The sequence below is a fragment of the Mytilus californianus genome, unplaced genomic scaffold, assembly GCF_021869535.1.
Source record: "Mytilus californianus isolate M0D057914Y unplaced genomic scaffold, xbMytCali1.0.p SCAF_2, whole genome shotgun sequence".
Classification (NCBI taxonomy): domain Eukaryota; kingdom Metazoa; phylum Mollusca; class Bivalvia; order Mytilida; family Mytilidae; genus Mytilus; species Mytilus californianus.
Window position 1 is genome coordinate 20,851,714 of NW_026262668.1, and position 23,491 is coordinate 20,875,204.

General features: G+C 32.5%; 1 protein-coding gene across 1 annotated transcript; it reads right to left on the bottom strand.

Annotated features, from left to right (window-relative positions):
* Positions 1–474: 474 nt before the first annotated feature.
* Positions 475–23,174, bottom strand: LOC127729463 (pantetheinase-like). Its single transcript, XM_052237285.1, has 2 exons — positions 22,912–23,174; positions 475–2,331 (listed from the first exon to the last, which is right to left on the bottom strand). Exons 1-2 carry the CDS (start codon positions 23,113–23,115, stop codon positions 985–987), a joined length of 1,551 nt encoding a protein of 516 aa, XP_052093245.1. The 5' UTR covers positions 23,116–23,174; the 3' UTR covers positions 475–984.
* Between the last annotated feature and the right edge of the window lie 317 nt (positions 23,175–23,491).

A 23,491-nucleotide genomic window follows, 5' to 3' on the forward strand; every position in this document is an offset into this window, starting at 1 on the left:
GACAAAGATTATGGGGCTGCTACTAACCCTTTCATCTGAACATTTGAAAAAGACCAGCTTCCCCTACGTTTGCCTTTACCAGCCCAAATTTTTGGCGCAGGAAGGAACGTATTGGATTAGGAACATATCTGTTCACCTTAACGTTGTAGAGGCCAATGTGAATGGACAGTGGTACAGTTGGTCTATTGAAAGTCAAAAGGTAAGTATTTTTCTTGATAATTCTTTTTAGAGATAAATCTTTTGTCAAATGAAATACACTGAGGTTCAATTCTTTTCTGAATTTCTGAATCGATCAAATCAGACAGGTCTTTGTCTTTAAAACGAATAATTCTCTGACTTGAGTTCAAGGTCTTGTGAGGTGTTGCAGTAATTTTGATGTTAAATGCTTTGTTATTTTTGTTAAATAATTATGTTTGAAAGTGGAAGCTGTAAATATTTGTATATCCTTTTTGAGCGTTTTAAAATAAGAAGACACAAATTAAAAGGTTTATTCACTTTTGCAACCAAAGGTTTAAAGGAGCCTGTAATCGCTCACATGTGATACCATTGACTTTAATGAAAATTAAAGCATTTGTCATATGAAAAAAATATATTTAAAGTAAAACAGGGGTCATTTTGGATGGAGAGCTGGCCCATTGAACACCTGGGCTCTACAATAACTTTTTTTTCAATTCATTAATTCGGACAAGTTGTTTCTATAAGTGTGTCCTATTTTTAAATTAATGTGGCTGTAATAGGATATAGGTGCACTTTACCATTTGACATATTGATTTACTAACCTTTCCTTAACTTAATTTTGTCTTCTAAGACAAACGAACGTCTTCACAAATTTTCTTCTCATCTATTATTAGTAATAGTTGTATGTATTATAGAAGTAAAATAAAACCTGACGACAACAACAACCTAAAACAAAAAGGGATGTGTGTTTGCGGTGACTAGCCTCTATGCATATTCTTAAGTAGCTTTCAATACGAATATCATATTTCACTCAATACCAAATGTAGCGATAGCAACAACAGTTATTAGAAAGAGATTAGAATAAATATAGTTTCCACCATCTGTTTCGTCTTTTTCACCTCCGTTATCTCTTTCATATTCTCTTGCAAGCAGAGAAACGGATAAGACAGGGTGTTCAAAACCATGTTTCGATTCTAAAGTTCCATCCTTGTATGTCCAAAAGTCTCCAGAAGAAAGTTTCAGTTGACCATTATCTGCCAACAGAACTTCAGGAAATACATACCGAGTTTCAAACGTCCCCTTTAATTTTATGCTCGTGAAATTGGTTAGTGATTCTTTTACAAGTCGATCTCCACAACTGGTTCTATTTGCTGTTTTACATTTTAGAAGTGTGCACACTTTCAAGTAGTATGGTTTTACTCTCGACTTGTGAAGACCATCGAATGCACCAAACGCAAAATATTCTGAGGCATTACCTAATCGTTCATAATACAGAGAGCAGCACAATTTCCCATCACACACACTCACATTTCCCTTGTTGTTCTGTATAGGAACAAACATGAATGGATCGTGTCTAACTTCGGATTGGAACTGGCCGTTACCAACCGTTGCTTCAATTTTAATATCTGGTCTTTGAAATTTGGCCCTAAATGCGTTTGTCTTTACGATAGGTAAATCAGCAGTTAAAAGCTTTCCTCCGTGGGATTCGCTGTATTGAAAAGCTTTGTAGCCTGTCGGGGAATATATTCCACTTCCATGAAATCTGTACTTTGGCAGATTTATATTTGCTGCTAGAAGATTAACCCTCGCGCTGGCCGCAAACGCAGAATGAAACTGAATGGCAGCAAGTAAAGGGAGAGCATCCATCCAAGCTGTAGGAAAAACAACATTTCCAACACCATCTATCATCAATACATCGATTGCAGGCGTTTTGAAAAGAATATCAAAACAAGTAAAAACGGCAAATTTACCAAATGGTGTTTCAAATGTCACCAGTTTTGTTACCGGCGGTACGTCAAAGTGTTTCTCCTTGTATAAGTGTTTCTTGTGGTATTTTGCAATAAGATCACCCTTAGGGTTATATACAACGTTGGTATTGAATTGATAATGTCCGTCTTTAGGACAGTTCGGATCATTTCCAATTACACATGGCTGACGATCACCGAAATTAACCACAAGATACATTGACGTGTGTTTTGCAAGACAACTTAGATGTCTTTGTATTTCTGTGTTTTCATACTTGTCTGGAAATTGACATGCATTCCAGTTTTCTTCCGGATCAGGAATATATTCAAGATATGGTTTTATATCTTCTCGGGATATTCTCATACCCACATATATTCCATATTCAGGAAATACCATGATATCCACGTTCTGAAAGTATAGATACAAAAATTATAACGTAATGTAATGTTGGTTGACCGTTATTGCTCTTCCAACTTTATACTTGTTTGGCTTTCTAACTATTTTGATCCGAGCGTCACTGATGAGTCTTATGTAGACGAAACGCGCGTCTGGCGTATCAAATTATAAGCCTGGTACCTTTGATAACTATTGAACATCCGTTTCACATATGATAGCGAATATGTTCCTAATGTCGTAACTACAATCCCGCCCCCTATTCCTGAATGTGACCTACCGTATTAGACTTATTACCGGGTTTGCACTAACATGAACAACACGACGGGTGCCACATGTGGAGCAGAATCTGCTTACCCTTCCGGAGCACCTGGGATCATCTTTAGTTTTCTATGTTGTGTTTTGTTTACTATTGTTTGTCTGTTGGTCTTTTTCGTTTTTAGCCATGGCGTTGTCAGTTTATTTTCGACTTGTGAGTTTGAATGCCCCTTTGGTATCTTTCGCCTCTCTTTTATAATATATAATATCAATATACAATACTAGTACATGAAATAATGATTATATACAGGCTTTCATTGGTTTTCATAACTCTGCCCAGAATTATCTTAACGTATTACATGTTTTTAGTTTGTAAAATATTTTAAATGTATCAAGCAGGGGGGCAGTTTTGATTTCTAATAAAAGAGCAAGGATGACAGAAAAACTTAAAAATTGTAGTTGTAAGAAAATTCTATCATACTTCAATTATTGTGGTGTTAATATTTGCAGAGACATATAAAACATGTATCTCAACAAATGTTTTCTAGTTGCAAAAGATAATTCGATTTTATTTTATTTTTATATGGTACAAAATGAGATATAACATGTAGATGTAAGTCTATTTTGGACAAACACAGTCAGTTCACATACATAAATACACTTTCTGCATATCTGTATATGAGCACATGTATTGTTTAATTTTATTTTTAAGTTTTTATGCAATAAAAGTATATTTAAGATCCTCAAACTCTTTTAAATCAAATACAAAATGAATTATTTTCCTCTCGATATGTCGCAGTACAAATCTGATTTGGGACAAACATTCTTAAATCGAGCACAAAATTCATTTTTAGAGAAATCTTCCCACCAAATGACCCGTAGCACAGATATATGTAAGAGGGTCTGGATGGGTGGTCTAACATTTCTTTATTCTTTTTTTATTTTGACCATTATTCTCCATTCTTTATATTTTAGCACCCCATTATTTTCTACCTTTTTATTGTATCTATGTATCTATCTATGCGGCTTCTTTGTACATACACTAAAATATCGAACATGTTATGCTTTATATAGTGGGAAAATTTCCCCAAAACATTTTCTGCAGTACAAATACATGTAAATGTCTTCTTGGGATAACACAGTTTAATCATAAATAAAATACATGATTTAGTGGGGAAATTTTCATGAAGCAAAAAGAAAAATATAAACATTTGAACAGAAATGTGAAGAAAAAGTCAAACGGAGTGATATTAAACAAACTTGAATTTTCGCTAAAATCTTTCGTAATAAAATTAAGAATGGAAATGGGGAATGTGTCAAAGAGACAATAATCCGACCAAAGAGCAGAAAACAGCCCAAGGCCACCAACAACGAGAAAATCCCACACCCGCAGGCGGGCTTCAGCTGGCCCCTCAACAAAAAGGTGTACTAATTCAGTGAAAATGGACGTCACACTAAACTCCAAAACATATAAATGAACTAAAATTAAAAAACATACAAGACTAACAAAGCCAAGATACACCTGACTTGGGACAGGCGCACACATGCAGCGGGGATAAACATGTTTTGTGGGATCTCAACCCTCCCCCATACCTCTAGACCATGTAGAATAAACAAACACACAGCAATACGCACAGTAAAACTCAATTTAAAAGAATTCCGAGTCCGATGTCAAAATAGGTAACAAAAGAAACTAAGTAAAATGACAATGATACATAAATTAACAAAGGACTAATAGCAGTTACTGATATGCCAGATCCTGACCTCAATTAAACTGATTGAAAGATTATGCTTCATCATATGAAAATCAAGCACAATCCCTCCCGTTAGGGGTTTAGTATCATACCATCATAAAATATATGAGAAGAACATAACCCGTATCATGCCAACAACTGGTTTTAGAATAAATGTGTTATTTCCGATGCATAGACCCTATGAGTGAATCAATATTAATACCAAAATATGCCATCTTTAATGACATGACAACAGCATTGTAACTATATCCCTTCTGAATAAGTCTGTTTAAAGGTTTGGTTAGCTTATGAGGTGAATGCCGACATTTTTGTTCTTTGTATAGAATATTACCATAAAGATTGGATGTGAAATATCTGAACGTATAATATGTCTGCATGTTGATTTATATTTACGAATGATGTCCTTGTACCGATGATAAAAATTAGTAAATGTTTTGACTAGTTTGTGATATCGAAAACCCTGGTGTAATAATTTTTCAGTAATACAGAGATTTCTTTCGTTAAAACCAAGTACGTTGTAACATACACGAGCAAATCTAACAAGTTGATATATATATAAACACCATAATATGGTGACAAGGGAACGTCCCTATCTTAAAATGATAATTAACAATAGGAAATGAAAAATTATCTCTTTTATCGTAAATTTTGGTATTAAGCTTCCCGTTAAAGATATAGATATCAAGATCCAGAAAAGGCAGTGTTCATTGTTGGTATTAGCTTTATTTAAAGTCAGTTCAGCAGGTTCGACATTAGGGCCAACATTATTTAATATCTTTTTAAATGACATTTTCTTTTTTATTCATAAAAGTGAACTTTATAATTATGCAGATGATAACACCCTTTCATACGCAGATAAAGATTTAGATAAATTAATTAATACTCTAGAAGATGAAAGCAAAATTTTGATAAATTGGTTCTCAATAAATAAAATGAAAGCAAATCCAGAAAAATTTCAAGCAATAGCTGTAGGTAAAAAAACTAAAGACAAAAACCTAAAATTTAAATTAGAAGGTAATGAAATAGAATGTGAAGATAACGTTAAACTTCTAGGCGTAACAATAGATTTTAAACTAAATTTCAATGAACATGTCTCTATAATATGTAAAAAAAAGCATCCAAACAGTTAAATGTATTAAAAAGAATAGGAAAACACCTGACTAAACTCGGAAAATTAGCAATATATTATTCTTTCATAATGTCCAACTTTAATTACTGCCCACTAGTTTGGCACTTTTGTGGGGAGGTTAATACAAAAAAGATAGAGAAAATTCAAGAGAGAGCACTAAGGTTTATCTATGAAGACTATTCAGCAAGTTATGAAGATCTACTCTGCAAATCAAAATTACCATCTTTAAAAATAAGAAGAATGCGATCATTGGCTATTGAAGTTTTCAAAATTATTAATAAAGATTGTCCTGTTTATCTCCATGATTTAATACACTTAAAGTAAAACACTTACTCTTTCAGATACCAGAATACAGCCGACCTACCACATGTAAGAACAACTGCATTGGGCCTATAATCTTTAAGGTATGCAGGTGCTCAGCTTTGGAATGAGCTGCCAGATGTGCTACGTAAGCAATCATCTTTAAATCAATTCAAGAACTTGATAAATTCTTGGTCTGGCAGCTCATGCCATTGTATTGCCTGCAAAACCAGTTAATTTCTGTTCATTATTTTTGGTTTAATGCTTTATTATCAGCATGGCAATTTTATTTTATTATCTTTACTATAGTGCTTCTGCTGCTTTGTGCTAGTTTTAGTAACTAACTAATCTATATGTGCTTTTAATGTGCAAACCATTTTATTTTTGCGTTTGTGCTTTTATCGCACAAGTGCATGTTTCAGTGTGTGTTTAACTTGTAAGATGCTTTTAAGAACTTTTGTGCTGCATGTTTATATACTGATATGAACTCTTGCTTTATATGTTTAATTTATGTGTGCATGACTTGATATGTATGTTTTGTTTTATTTGTTGCTCTGTCGGTTTTAAAAGCTCTTCAGAGCTTATGTTTTATACTTGTATTTGCACATACCGACTCTAAATAAAGCTTTATGTCTTATGTCTTATGTCTAGGTTAAAATCTCGTTAGTGTACATATTGAAGTCGTCATTATTGAGAGCCAATATATCATCCAAATATCTAAAAGGGTTATTGAATTTTTGTACCAGATGTTGTTTCGATGGGTTTTTACTGATTTTAGTGCTAAATTGTAACTCATAACAATACACAAACAGGTCCGCAATAAGTGTTATTATATTTTTGTATCAGATGTTGTTTCGATGGGTGTTTGCTGATTTTAGTCATAAATTGTAACTCATAACAATAACATAACAATAAGTGGTGCACAGTTAGTCCCCATTGGAATTCCGATTACTTGACGAAATCGGAATCCCCATAGCGAACAAAAATGTTATCTAGTAAAACTTCAAGGGCAGTTTCGTATCAAAGCAGGTCCAATTGACATTGTTCTTTTGTGTGTTGTTACTAAAAAATAACCTAAAAGAGTTTTAACATATATATTCGCTTTCTAACTTTTTGAATGCCCATTTAATTAGGTGTGTGATTTTTTTCTTAATGAGATTATGAGGCAAAGTGGTACATAGGGTAGAATTATCAAAACTTTGAACAGATTCGAAATCACCAATATAAGCATGCAATTTATCAAGTTCTTCCAACGAATGTTTGAAACTCCAAAAGTAATTAATTCCACTATTTTCCAAGGCCTTATTTGAACAATTTATTACCAGGTTTTCTATTGTACCAAGTGTACTAGTAAGTTGAATAGACAGTTTAGTAGTGGAAAAATGGCTTTAAGACGAAATAAATCTATATTTGTAAGGTGTTTTGTGCAGCTTCGGAAGCCAGTACATAGTTGGAACTTTCCTTGTATTTGGTTCTGCTTGTATAGAGGTAGCTAAAAGTTTATGTTTGTTACAGATGTCATTTTCCGAAAATGGAGTGAGTTGAAATGTTGGTTAATTCATGATTTCCTTTTGCAAAACCTCAATGTAAAATTTACGTCAAACAATAATGATAGTATTAGCAGCCTTATCAGCCGGGAGAAAAACAATTTCCTTGTCGAGTATATACTTTTAGCTTATGTTTGATACGAGAACTATGGCTATTATGGTTATTGTTAGGAGTAAAATGTTCGTTAAAATGTTTAATACGAATATCAACTATGTCCATTACTGAATTAAAAAAAGAATCTATGGATTTTTTGTCAGCTTTTCTCGTTTTATCCATTTCGAGCAGTAAGTACGGAGTGAGTCGCGGATGATGTTACGACACTCATTCCAATTAATAATTGACAGGGGATGATATTTAGGTCCTTTACTGCGGAATGATTTCAACTCTCGGTCATCAACGATGTTAAGGTCTCCTGTTATAACATGGGAACTGGGGTCATAATATTGCAATTCCATGACGTAGGTGTATTGTCTATGATATTTACTTCTTTACACACTTCATTATAATTAAACACATATTTCCGAGTAGATTTTTTGTAAACATAACAAATAAGAGGAAGTTCAGTACTATCGAAATAGCCAGGAATTTGTTGTTTAACAGAATGATCATTAAAAATACTGGCAATATTTACAAAATCAAAACATTTATTGACATATTTGATTTTAATAAAATGTTTTTTTACGATCTTCAGGGCGATCGATTTTGGGAAACACTTTAGAATAACAATATGCAATTATAATTTGGACGATTTCATACTTAGGACTGCAATATGGAACTGTGTTGCAATCATCTGAAATTTTATGTAATTTATTAACAGGTAAAGAACAGAGCTTGGTTTATAGATAATGTCTGCCGTTAGTTTTTGAAATAGTAATTATGTCTGAAAGGTTTGTATTGTTGGTAGGAAATTTTCTCTGATTGCGATTTATTCTATGCCTATGAGAACGGTTTTTACGAACAGTTTTAGAATCTATATCCAAAATGTTAACAGAATCGGTTCTTGATATATTACTAATTCCCATGATATTATCATTAAGACCGAGAGGATAGACTGTCTGTAATTTTTTAATCCAATTTAATTCAATTATTTTCCTTGATTGAACAGATTTTGAATGAGATTCCCCAGGTTGCTTATTTACTACTTCTAAAGGTTGAACTGTTACATATTTAATAGGATGATTATGCCTCTTAAGGTGTTCATAAATGATTTTTAAATTGATGAGGTCTTCTAAAACGATAAAGGTGTTCTTGTGTGCGTTCAGATAAATAGGTCCAGTTTCACCTACGTACTGAATTCCGCATTCTTCCTGTACCAAGTCAGGAATATGACAGTTGTTTTCCATTCGTTTGATGTGTTTGAGCTTTTAATTTTGCGATTTGTTACGGGAGTTTCCGTTTTGAATTTGCCTTTGAGTTCGGTATTTTTGATATTTTACTTTTTTCTTCATATTCCAGATTATATAAACATAAGATGTGGTATGATTGACAATGTGACAACTCTCCACAAGAGACCAAATGACACATGGAACAAAATTCAAACGAGAAAACTAAGGCCTAATTCATGTACAAAATAATGAACGAAAAACAAATTTGATACACAGCAACAAACGACAACCACTGAATAACAGGCTCCTGACTTGGGACAGGCATATACAGAATATGGCGGGGTTAAACAAGTTTGAAGGCGCCACCACCTCCCATTTTCCCCCTAACCTGGGACAATGATATAAGAGTAAAACATAAGATCAAACTATAATAAAATGCTTCGCTAGGCACAAGCTTGATACGACCGCAGAGGTCGAACCCTGAACAGTTGAGGCAAGTATGGACACAACATTTTAGCTTACAACAGCTCTGAATTTGGATTGTGATTGAATATTTGACACAGCATAGTTTTGTGACACAAAATGAATGTGGTCAAAGAACAGCAAAAATTTTAAATTGGATATTTACCTATAATGGTCCAATATCCAAAATATAAGTACATGGTTATAATCAGCATATCAAAGAACCCCAAGAATTTCATTTTTGATGAAATCAAACAAAAGTTTAATTTAGGACCCTTTGGACCTCAATGTGGACCAATTTGATAAAGGAGCCCAAAATCCAAAATCTAAATACATGGATAGATTCAGCATTTCAAATCCCCATAAATTCAATTTTTGTTGAAATCAAACAAAGTTTAATTTTGGACCTTGATTTGGATCAACTTGAAAACTGGGCCCAAAAATCCAAAATTGAAATACAGGTTTAGATTCAGCATTTCAAAGAACGCTATACATATTCAATTTATTTTGAAATCAAACACAGTTTAATTTTGGACCCCGATTTGGACCAACTTGAAAACTGGGCCAAAAATAAAAAAAAACAAAATACATGTATATTAATAGACAATATAAGCTTAGTTTTGTTTGTAAAGGATAGATTTGAGAATGGAAATGGGGAACGTGTCAAAGAGACAATAACCCGACCAAAGAGCAGAAAACAGCTGAAGGCCACCAATGGGTCTTCAAAACAGCGAGAAAATCCCACACCCGGAATTAAAAATTAGATAGGATTAATTGTTTGAAAAGGAGTTCGCTTCATCAAAAAAAAATTATATATATATAGCATTCAGAAAGTTAGTTTATACAGAATAACAAACAAACCTACCACAAAATTCTTCAAACAATTTACCAAAGAAACGAACAATTCTTTTTCCAAAATATTATTTATCATTAATACAATGTCTTTAAAAAAATCTGTAAAACTTATCTGTAATTATCTTCAAAGTATCTAATAATGAACAGTAAATTTCAAACTATATGTATACTGTCCTACAGGGCTTATCATTAACATCACTTAGGAAACAAAAACATATCAAATAAATCTGTCACTCCAATCATAATTGTGTGATTGATAATTACCACATGTTTGTTATCTTGAAAATAGGTGAAAATTTTTTAAAAACAATTAGTGTAATCAAACTTTATATAATTATATAATTAATAGTTCCCAATATTTTTTCTTTCATTTGTCACAAACTAATATCTGCAACTTATCTATCAATGTCAACAACTTTATCTACGTAATGTATTGTAATGAAATGTATCCTTTAATAAAAATAGATTATTATCTAAAAAAATAACATTTTTTAATATTAAGATTTAACATAACATAATGTATAGCACAATTGTGTTTAAAAACTTCACTCACATACAACTTCCACTTCAACAGATGGACAAAGGTCTATTTTAATTTTCAAGGGAATTTCCAACCATAAGAAAATATTCAAACATGTTAACAATCTTTAAATAGAACACAATGCATACACATTATTATCACCACAATTAATATATCTGAATCAGCAAATCTATTTTAAACTATGACTCAATTTAAAATTTCTATTAGTTTACAATAAATCTATAAATGTAGAATTTGATTAACTATTTAATATCCCAACCCTTTTATTGTGGTATGGAACCTTATGTTAAAATTTCTTTCACATTCATACGCCTATACCAAAGTTATTGTCTGTGAACCAATTTATTTTCCATGAACCAGTGATGTAAACCACAAAAATAGTTCTCTAAAATTAGATATGATAAATTGTGCAATAACATCTCTGAATTTAGATTCTGAGCAAATATGTAATAATAGTATAGTTTCTGTCACAGAATGAATGTGGTATAAGTTCTTAAATAATTTTAAAAATATACATTTACCAATTATGGTCCAATATTCAAATTCTAAATACATGGTTGGATTCAGCATATCAAATAACCACATTGTTTAATCTTTTGTTAAAATTAAACTGAGTTTTATTTTGGATAATTTGGACCTTTATGAGTATCGAACCTTGTAGTAAAATTAAATAGTGTCCTGAAACATGAAAAGTGCTTCTTTTTGACCCCTTTTTGGTCCTTAAACAGCTACAACAATAACACTTAAAATAAATCCCAACCTTCATATTGTGGAATGGAACCTTTTTGCTTAAATCTAATACAGATATATACAGTTATACTCAAGTTATTGTCTATGAACCAGACAAATAATTGTTTTTGTTAGGCCCTTTTTGGTCACTTATTCCTAAACAGCTACTATAATAACCCCAAAAATAAACCCCAACCTTCCTATTGGGATATGGAACCTTGTGCTAAAATTTAATAGCGATCCATACACTTATACTCGAGTTATTGCCTGCAAACTAGAATAATAGTTGTTTTCTTCTCCTTTTTGACTCCTAATTATTAAACGATATGTGCAATGACCCTCCAAAAATCATTCCAAACTTTCCGTTTGAAGTATGGAACCCTGTGGTAAAATTTCATAGAAATGTATGCTCTTATACACCAATTATTGTCCTGAAACATAAATATATGGGGAATGTGTCCATGGGACACAGATGAGGCCCCCGCGTGCATATCATATAAAGTTATAAAGGGACATAACTGAAGAACGGTAAAAGTGACGATACCCTTTGTACTTGATCTGAGTTTTGTGGAATTAAGCGTTGTTTATAAGTTTCATAACATTTAGTTGAGGCAAGCTTAAGTAAGAGAACAGAAACGAAAAATTCAGCAATTTTTCCATTTGTAAAGGAGCATACCTCTAGAACGGTAAAAGTGACGCCACCAAAATTCAAACTTGACCTGTGTTATGTGGTAATTAGCATTGTGTTTAAGTTTTATAACATTTGGTTGTGGCAAACTAAAGTTAGAGAACGGAAACGAAAAATTCAGCAACTTTTCCATTTGTAAAGGGGCATAACTCTAGAACAGCAAAAGTGATACCACCAAAATTCAAACTTGATCTGTGGTGTGTGGTAATAAGCATTGTGTATAAGTTTCATAATATATGGTTGAGGCAAATTAAAGTTAGAGAACGGAAACGAAAAAAAAATTCAAACTTGACCTGTGGTTTGTGGTAATAAGCATTGTGTATAAGTTTCATAATATTTGGTTGAGGCAAACTAAAGTTAGAGAACGGAAACGAAAAATTCAGCAATTTTTCCATTTGTAAAGGGGCATAACTCTAGAAAGGGTAGACAAGGGTTAACATTAAAAATAGACTAAACAATAAAGGTTAGAAATATACAAGGACAAAACAAGGAAACTTTAACACATAGTTAAGATGATACACAACGTCAGTACCTAGAATCTATACGTTAAGACCATCATGTATTATATGTGAAGTTCATATGGAATATTTACCAACAAGATCTTGGTATCTTCCAATGAACTTATTTTAGAAAAAGGACGAGACGTTCTTTGACATAACTTTGGCTCATCAACTTTCTTCTCAGACACTGGTGACGTTTTATAAAGTCTGAGTAGCAGCTGCAAGCTGTTTAATACTGAATAAGTTTGGAAATGTATATCCCATATGCAGGTGAAGTTGGTATATTTGCTGCTAAGGTGGGGAAATTTATAATTTCAAAATTAAAATCGTCTCGCTTGTCATAGATTCTGGTATTGTGATGACCGCTTATGTCAAATTCGAGGTATAAGTCTAATAAACTGCTTCGCCGTGTGCAGCTGGATACGACCGCAGAGGTACAACCCTGAATAGTTGGGACAAAAATGGACACAATATTCCAGCTTAATACAGGTCTGAATTTGGATTGTAATTAAATATTTGACACATTATAGGTTTCTGACACAGAAAAAATGTAGTCAAAGAACTTGAAATTGGTCATATGATTTGAATTTATATTCAATTGAAGATTTCTTGCTGTTGTGCAATACACTGTGCTGTTGCGCAATACTTAGTAAATCTGTTTTCAGACTATATACAAAGAATTAGTAAAATAAATTGTGAACCCCAATTTTTCTTTTAAAAATTGACAATTTCTTAAATTTTGAGGGAAAAAAAATGACCCCTCCCTCCTCCAAAAAAAAAATAACATTTGAAGACATTTTCTTTCTGTAAAATGTGGTACAATTTGAGAGACATCCATACACTTAAACACAATTTATTGTCTGAAAACTAGAAAAATGCTTGTTTTAGACCCTTTTTGGCCCCTAATTCCTGAACAGCTTTGGCAATTACCCCCAAAATGAATCCCAACCTTTTACTTGTGGTATTAAACCTTGTGAAACAATTTCAGAGCAATCAAAATACTTATACACAAGTTATTGTCCTGAAACTAGAAAAATGCTTGTTTTGTGTCCCTTTTTGGCCCCTAATTCCTAAACGGTTGGGACCATCACCCCCCAAAAGTTATTGTCCGGAAACCAAATGTCTTCAGACGACGACGACGACGTGATAGCAATATACGACCTTAAATTTTTTTAAGCGGTCGTATAAAAATGAGGCGGAGGAAGCCGTGTCTGTTGTTTCTTTACTTTCTAGCCAATCAGAAAAGTTTGGATAATTAATGGAAAGAACATCATCAATATATCTAATTGTGAAATTAAATGATCGGGCTTCTTTGTTTTTCTTGTTTTTGACAAGTGTCTGTTGGAACTCAGACTCATATGAAAATAAGAAGAGGTCGTCAAGGAGAAGCACACAGTTCGTTTCCATAGGAATGCCGACAACTAGTTGAAAAAGTCTACCTCCAAATTCAACAAATATATTATCAATGAGAAACTCCAGCATACTGATCACTTGTTCCTCTGTGTAGCATGTTTTACTTTATTGTTCACTATTAACTAAATATGCTGTATGGTATCCCAAAGCAATAAATGTATAGCATATGCTGCCATTTTTGTATAGAAAAACATTGTGGATTATTTCTTTTAGACGATTTTTCAATTTTACATGGGGAATGGTGGTATACAGGGTTGAAAAACCAAACGTTTTGATAGAATTAATTTCAGAGAAAGATCGAGATTTAAAATTATCAAGAAGTTCCTTAGAGTTTTTTTAGAATCCACATATGGCTAATACCACTACGCGAGTAAACAGTTTCACAGTATTTCTGAAGACCCTCTTCCACTGCGGACAGAATATTTGTCAATCTTATGGAGAATTCCTTTGTAGAACATGCAGCTGAGCCGGCAATGTACCGTTGTTTGTACGGAATTTTGTGAAGCTTAGGTATCCAATACAAACAAGGCAAGTCCTCAGATTTGCTGTTCAATGTAATGTCCATTGAAGTAATGAAGGACTTATGATTCGTTAAAATCTCATCTTTGTCAAATGATGTGTTTTGTATTTGGGATTACCTGAGTGTTCATATATTCCTAATTCATTTACAAGACAAAAGTACTTATGTATGGACCCCCGCCTTCATAATTTATGGAGGTGTAATGTTAAAAAAAATGGCTTAACAAAGGTCTTGAGTTTTTCAAATACATGCAAACCGTCAGAATGGCAGCCTTAAGGGGTTACTCTGAAGGCTGGGTCCAATACGATGAGTAATTTCCATTACGGAAAGCTCTTCCCCGTTCTTTTTCATGGGGAGTTGTCGATATGGAACTGTTGTTGTTATGTGTAACTACTCCTAACGTTAGTACTTCTTTTAATACAGGAATTTCAAATGGAAGTAACCAACAATAACGCGGTGGCAACTCTTCCATAAGTGGTGCGTCGGGTCATTACATAGGACAACGCCGCACATTTGTAACATGTAGGGTATATAATAAAGGTAATTGTATAGTTGACAAGAGTTGCAAGTATGTTCACAAATGCTCGAAATGTAATGGTAGTCACCCTCTGTCAGCTTGCCGATCTTAATTTGGTTATGTTTTCTTATTTTTGTAAATATTAGTTTTCCTTAGAAATTGTATAGTGCAATTAAACTTGCGGGATTTTCTCGCTGCGTTGAAGACCCATTGGTGGCCTTGGGCTGTTTTCTGCTCTTTGGTCGGGTTGTTGTCTCTTTGACACATTCCCCATTTTCATTCTCAATTTTCAGTTTGAATTGTTCTTTTTGCGCTAGTATTTACCATATTTTATCTTTGTGTACTATTGTAGGGTCTTTTTGTATGACATTATTAACGGTTGTTTGTCAACTTCGCCCTGTAATAGAGAACACGTATGATAACAACTGAGTGTTTATTTTGATGATGCCTAATTTCACCCGGTTTAATTGCAATGACATTTTATTACGTTGTTATTTATGTTTATATTCGTTCTAAGTTGCAGTTTATCTCAGTAGTTTTATCATCTATTTTCGAAACAATCTCTAATTGCGTGAATTAATTCAAAATATTGAAAGGGATCTTTTGCGTCTGCAACTAGTATTACCTAACACTCCCACGTTTGGGGCGAAATGTTAATGAGAAGGTATTGGCCTGGTGCAAAAGATGGATAAGCTCTTGAACGATCTCGAAAACATGTAAACTCTGCTTTAAACAATTATGTCTTGAAGGACGAACACTGTATTATTCATCATCCTAATATCCGAGCTCGAGAAATAAACTTGTATAGGGTTGACGGAACTCACTTATCCGATAAAGGGTACGATATATACTTAAACAACATTCAAGGGGCAATTGAAACTTTCCTACAAAATTCGCTCTTTCCCGAAGTGTAATTTGAAATGGACTTTCGCAAAACTTTGAATTAAACCCCATTAAAATTGGTAAAGAAATAATCAATTCATACAAAGTATTTTTGGACCCTTTAACCTAAACCCTTAGGGTCATGACCCTTAAAATCAAATCCCAACCTTTCTTTTACGGTATAAAACTTTGCGGTACAATTTCATAGCGATCCATAGACTCATACTCAAGTTATTGTCCAGAAACCAAAAATCCTAGTTTTTTAGCCCCATGTTGGCCAATAATTTCTAAACGGTTTGGACCATGACCCCCAAAATCAATCCCAACTTTCCTTTTGAGGTATAGAACCTTGTCGTAAATTTCATAGGATCCTTACTCTTATACACAAGTTATTGTGTTTGTTTTTGGCCCTTTTTTGGTCCTTAATTCCTAAACAGTTCCAACAATAACCCTCAAAATAAATCCAAACCCTCCTACTGTGGTATGGAACCTTGTGCTTAAATTTCATACAGATCCATACACTTATACTCAAATTATTGTCTGCGAACCAATTTATTGTCTATGAACCAGTAAAAATTCTAGTTTTTGGACCCTCTTTGGCCCGTAATTACAAAATGGCTACAAAAATATCCCTCATAATCAATCCAAATCATTTTATTGTGGTATGGAACCTTGTACTAAAATTTCATAGATATGCATACACTAATACTAAAGTTATTGTCTCCCAATATTTTTCTTCCATTTGTCAAAAACTTATCGACAACTAATCTATTAATGTCAACAACTTTATATTTTTAATCTATTGTGATGAAATATATCATTTAATAAAAATATATTATTGTCTTAAAATAACCCCCAAAAAAATCTCTTGTTAAGATGTAACATAACATGATATAAAACAAAACAGTATTTAAAAACTTGCTTACCTATACTTTCATTTAAACACTTGGACAAAGGTCTATTTTAATTTTCAATGGAATATACAAGTTGACAACCATAAGAAATAATTTCATAAATGTTAACAATCTTTAAATAGAACACAATGCAAAACACAATAATCACTAAAATTAATATATCTGAATCAGCATTATCTATTTTCAACTATGACTCAACTTAAAATTTCTATCTATTGTGCAATACATCTATGAACTTTGAGTCTGATTAGATATTTAATATAGCATAGTTTCTGACATAGAATGAATGTGGTCTAAGTACTTAAACAATTCAAATTGGACATTTACCAATTATGGTCCAATATCAAAATTCTAAATACATGGTTGTAATCAACATATCAAAGAACCCAAGAGTATAATTTTTGAAGAAATCCAATAAAATTTAATTTTGGACCCTTTGGACCTCAATGTGAACCAATGTGATAACAGGACCCAAAATCCAAAATCTACATACACACTTAAATTCAGCATATCAAAGAACCCAATAAATTCATTTTTTGTTAAAATCAAACTAAGTTTAATTTCAGTTACTTTGGACCTGTTAGATTGTGCATATCAAAGAAATACAAATAATTCAATTTTTGATGACATCAAACAAAGTTTAATTTTGGACCCCAATTTGGACCAACTGTGTCCAAAATCAAAAATTTAAATACATTCTTAGATTCACTATATCAAAGAACCACAACTATTTAATTTTTTTTAATCAAACAAAGTTTAATTTTGAACCCTTTGTACCTTAATGTTGACTAATTTGAAGGCAGGCCCCAAAATTATAAAAATCTTAATACACAATTATATTCAGCATATGAAAGAACACCGATAACTAAATTTTTGAAGAAATCAAACAAAGTTTAATTTTGGACCCTTTGGACCTTACTATGGATCAATTCAAAAACAGGGCCCAAAATCCAAATTCTAAATACCCAATTAGATTCAGCATGTTAAAGAACCCCAATAATTCAAGACTTTGAATTAAATCCCATTAAAATTGCTAAATAAATAAGCAATTTATACAAAGTATTACAAAAGAATTGTGTTTGGTCCCTTTTAACTAAACCGTTAGGGTCATAACCCCTTAAATCAATCCCAAAAATTATTTTATGGTATAACACCTTGTGGGACAATTAAACAGCAATCTATAGACTTATACTGAAGTTATTGTCCAGAAACCAGAAAATCCTAGTTGTTGGGCCCATAATTATTAAACGGTTTGGACCATGACCCCAAAATCAATCCCAACGTTCCTTTTGAAGTATGGAACCTTGTGGTAAAATTTCATAGACTGAGATCCATACTCTTATACACAAATTATTGTCCTGACACATGAAAAATGCTTGTTTTTGGACACTTTTTTGCCCCTTATTACTAAACAGCCACGACAATGACCCTAATAATATATCACAACCTTCCTATTGTGGTATGGAACCTTGTGCTAAAATTTGATAGAGATTCATACACTTATACTCAAGTTATTGTCTGTGAACCAGAAAAATAATTGTTTGTGTTGGCTCCTTTTTTGCCCCTTATTCTTAAACAGCTATTATAATAACCCCCAACATAAACCCCAACCTTCCTATTGTGGTATGAAACCTTGTGGTAAAATTTAATAGAGATCCATACTCTTATACACAAATTATTGTCCTGACACATGAAAAATGCTTGTTTTGGACCCTTTTTGGCCCCTTATTACTAAACAGCCACGACAATGACCCTAAAAATAAATCCCAACCTTCCTAATGTGGTATGAAAACTTGTGCTAAAATTTGATAGAGATCCATACACTTATACTCAAGTTATTGTCTGTGAACCAGAAAAATAATTGTTTGTATTGGCTCCGTTTTTCCCCCACATTCTTAAACAACTATTATATTAACCCCCAAAATAAACCACAACCTTCCTATTGTGGTATGAAACCTTGTGCTAAAATTTAATAGAGATCCATACACTTATACTCAAGTTATTGCCTGAAAACAAGAAAAATAGTTGTTTTGGCCCCTTTTCGACCCCTAATTATTAAAAGGTTTGAGCCATGACCCCCAAAAAAATCAATCAAAACTTTCCTTTTGAAGTATGAAACCTTGTGATAAAATTGCATAGAAATTTAACTCTTATACACAAATTTTTATCCTGAAACATGAAAAATGCTTGTTGTTTTACCCATTTTGGCCACTACGGCAATAACCCCTAAAATAAATAACCTTTCTATTATGTTATTGAACCTTGTGCTAAAATTTAATAGAGATACATACACTGATATTCAAGTTATTGTCTGTGAACCAGACAAATAATTGTTTTTATTAGTCCCTTCTTTTGCCCTTAATTCCTAAACAGCTATGACAAAAACCCCTAAAATCAATCCCAACCATCCTATTGTGGAATGAAACCTTGTGCTAAAATTTCATACAGATCCATACACTTATACTTAAGTTATTGTTTGCGAACCAATTTATTTTCTATGAACCAGTAAATATGACCTTTTTTGGCCCTTAATTACAAAATCGCTCGGACAAATACCCCCAAAAAACAATCCCAAACATCCTGTGGTGGTATGGAACCTTGTGCTAAAATTTCATACAGATCCATACACTTATTCACAAGTTATTGTCTGCGAACCAAAATGTCTTCAGACGTAGACGCAAACAACGCCATAACATAATACGAACGCTAAAAAATTTGCGGTCGTATAAAAACAATGTTTACACTTGTAAGGTACACAGTATGAATGATTTTCCCTAATATTAACAATTCAATTCAATATTCCATTTCCATTAAACAATAATACGGTTTGTGAAACCAAAAAAATCAAACAAACCCAAACAAAAAAAATTGAGGAACAAATCATGGTAACAATAAATTAAATGATAACCAAATCGTATGATTTCTTTATGATTTGAAAGTGATAAAATTTCACATGCAAATGAGCTAACAAATCACAACAACAAATCACGAACAAATTGCTTCCAATTCATGAGCAAATCACAAACAAATTGTAAAGAAATTGTTTTGAAATCATTAACAAATCAGAGGTCATTGCTTTCTTTCTTCAAGCAAATCACAAACAAATTGTATTCAAATTGTAAAGAAACTATAAACCAATCGTTATCAAATCTTTAACAAGAAATTGGCATCAATCATCAATTCACAGATTAAATCATTTACATCTAGATTAAAAAATATTTTCTGTCCCTGAGACCCCCAAACTTTGAAGTGCATTTGTCATCATTTTACCTTAGCTACTCCTCTGATTGTTATTAATGTTAAGGGTTTACTATCTCTGGTTGCCATGAGGGACGAATTGTTCCCTCTGTGAAAGGTTTCTCTTACTTCTCCCGAATTTGACTCTAAAGAGATTTGACAAACACACGGGCAACCACGTTCACTAGAAGGATGTCGAATAGGCGATAGGTCTTAGTCTGGGTCCAAATCTGCTAATGTAGATTTGCCCCTATTGTCCTGGACCTGTCCAGTAAACATCATGAAAAATTAAAACATAAAACTTGCCAGTGAATTTTGTCTGCTGACTCGGGAAGCTAGTCTTTATTTGCATGTCTCGATCTGTTAAAGTTACACGTCTTTTACACATTTTTATTTTGATTAATCTTGACAGTACAAAATTATTACGAGATACTGAAATGCACAGTTTCGGAATTTAAAAGGTTAACACCTTTAACATGCTTGAATAGTATTATTTGAATGTGTGAAATAATAAGTTAATGACTGAGATATTTACCACTGCATATCATCATTGATAGTATATTTCACTCTTCATCTTGTAACCTTCTTTGTTCAGTTAATTTAGAACAGTATTTGAAATTTGAATTTGATCTCAACCGGATGTCAGAGATATAGATAAACACAGAAAATCCGAATGCCACAACATTGTACTCATCATAACAAATCGTCCATGAATCACACCATGATAGCTAACAATGTTAACAAATCATTTTCAAGTCATTTCATATAATATACTAAGTAAACAAATCATAGCGAAATCACACCATTTTAGCTAACAAAGTCAACAAATCTTTTTCAAATCATTCATACGATATTCTAAGTAATCAAATCATAAAGAAATCACGCAAAAACAGAAACAAATTGCTTACAAATCATACAATTGAAAGAAATCACAAAGAAATCAGTTTTGGGGAATTTGGCGAATTCTGATTTGTTTATTATTTTTTTAATGAATCGCAAGCAAATGGTACCAACAAATCGCAAAATCATGATTTGAAAGAGATTTGAATACGATTTGAAAGCAATTTGTTCATCTATCTTTCTGTTTGGGATTTATTGATTTTTTGTTAATTTGTAGAATTTTTAATTTAATATTATTTTAATTCCCACCTCCCTTTTTGTACCGTATGTTTCTGTCATTGTAATGTTAATAATATGTATTTTTAATCATAAAATTATCTTGCTTTTAAACTTTACGTATTTATCATAACTAGTTTACATGTTTACATCCTATACTTTCTGTTGATTTTTTTCATCTCTTATTGATAAAGATTCATGAAATTATTCAAATTTGTATGTTTAATATATACACCTGAAATCATATTTTATGTTTTGCACAAAAACAATGCTATCCATATGTACATCCTAGGTTAATCAAACAGGATGCAGAACTTATTTTATTGTTAATATTACACATTTGATAAATATCTGTAAAAGCTAGGGTTAATTATATCTAAACCGTATAATCTATTGACCTAAAACTTATTATAGCCAACAACTTGCTAGTAATTCAATTATTTTTTGGCGTATATAAAGTCAATAGATTAAATTAGTTCCTTTATAAAATGTTTATAAGATAACATATGATATTACTTGGAATAAAAAAGAATTTGTTATATAGATATTGTATTGAAATTTTAAAAACACGATATTGTACTGTGAACATACATTTTTAATACATTTTAAAAGTATTTACTTAAAATGGACCGACCGTGCGAGGGCTGTACAGCCAGTCAAGGTCGTCAAAAACTCCCATCATCTTAAAATGAGGTTCAAACTACCTCAGGATAGTTGACCATAGACGGATTTGGCTGTTCTGTTTTGGTCATTTTGGGGTTTGTGCTTCTAAACAATGGATTTTCGACAAATTCTAGAAAAAAACAAATTTGTGTAAACAATATTTTATCCTTTACGGAAAAAGGTTAAATGAGACTCCATAGTGGTTTTGTGAGAGTTTAATTGTCCTCCGAGACTTTGTACTTTCTGCCTGTATTCGCATTTATATGTTGTACTGTCTTCATCTTGTATACTGATTGTTCGCTTTTAAATACTAACCCACGGCGGCACAGACCCTCCACTTCAAGTAAATAAACAACATATGTTAGAATGAAAATTGAACTTTTATATAATTTTTGATTAGTTCTTTTTTTATTTAAAAACAAATGGAGGATATGTCCATGGGACACAGATGATGCCCCCGCTTGCATATAACGTTATCAAGGGACATAACTCAAGAAAGGTAAAAGTGACGCTACCCAAATTTGTACTTGATCTGAGTTTTGTGGTAATAAGCATTGTGTATAAGTTTCATAACATTTAGTTGAGTCAAACTAAAGTTAGAGAACGGAAACGAATACTTCAGCAATTTTTCAATAAAGGGACATAACTCTAGAAAGGTAAAAGTGACGTCAACAAAACTCAAAATTGATCTGTGTTGTGTGGTAATAAGCATTGTGTATAAGTTTGGTTGAGTCAAACTTAAGTTGGAGAACGGAAACGAAAACTTCAGCATTTTTTCCATTTGTAAAGAGGCATAACTCTAGAACGGTAGAAGTAACGCCACCAAAGTTCAAACTTGATCTGTGTTTTGTGTTAATAAGCATTGTGTATAAGTTTCACAACATTTGGTTGAGGCAAACCAAAGTTAGAGAACGGAAACGAACAATTCATCATTTTTTTCATTTGTAAAGGGACATAACTCTAGAAAGGTAAAAGTGACGCCATCCAAGCTCACACTTGATCTGTGGTGTGTGGTAATAAGCTTTGAGTATAAGTGTCATAACATTTGGTTGAGGCAAACTGACGTTAGAGAACGGAAACGTACGGACGTACAGACGGACGGCGGGGGCATAAAAATAAGAATAAAGGCGGCACTCCATTCGATTCATCATTGCAAGTTTGTTTCTGTTCCATCCACAATACAAATATTCGAGTCAAACCTTTATATTAATGATTAAGAAATATTTTAATAATATATGACATACCTGTTTGCTTGCTATCATAGCTTGTTCCTTATAAATGTCAACATTTTTCATCATGTTTTGCAATGCAGTGGATCGGTTATCCCGAGATCCCCAATCTGTAGGAATAATAACAGCATGTTCATAAACTGCAGCTTTAAAGGTCGATTTTTGAGCATTGACCAGATAAAAAACAAACACAAATAAATAATTGCAAATACACCCCATCAATATATGTTAAGTAAAATCAAAATTTCGACAATCAGTCAGACTAATGCTACATCAGTTTTGTTAGTCATGGACTTTGGCTATGTCGTGTTCTTGGAAGTTCTACTTACAATATGCCGTTTTCATAGGTCGATCTAGGACTCCTTATATGGAACGGTATATGATAGTTTTTTTCGTACACAGATTACCCATATCTGCATGCGCAATAGGTCACCGATTTATAATGATTGGTAAATAAATATATGGATGATGGATAAGATTTATGGATTGCGATCGTCACTGTATATGAAATTATTTCATCTTATTTGTTTTAATTTTTTTTATCGAAAAAAAGAGTTGCAGTATATTTAGTTATGTGACAGTTGTTAATATTATG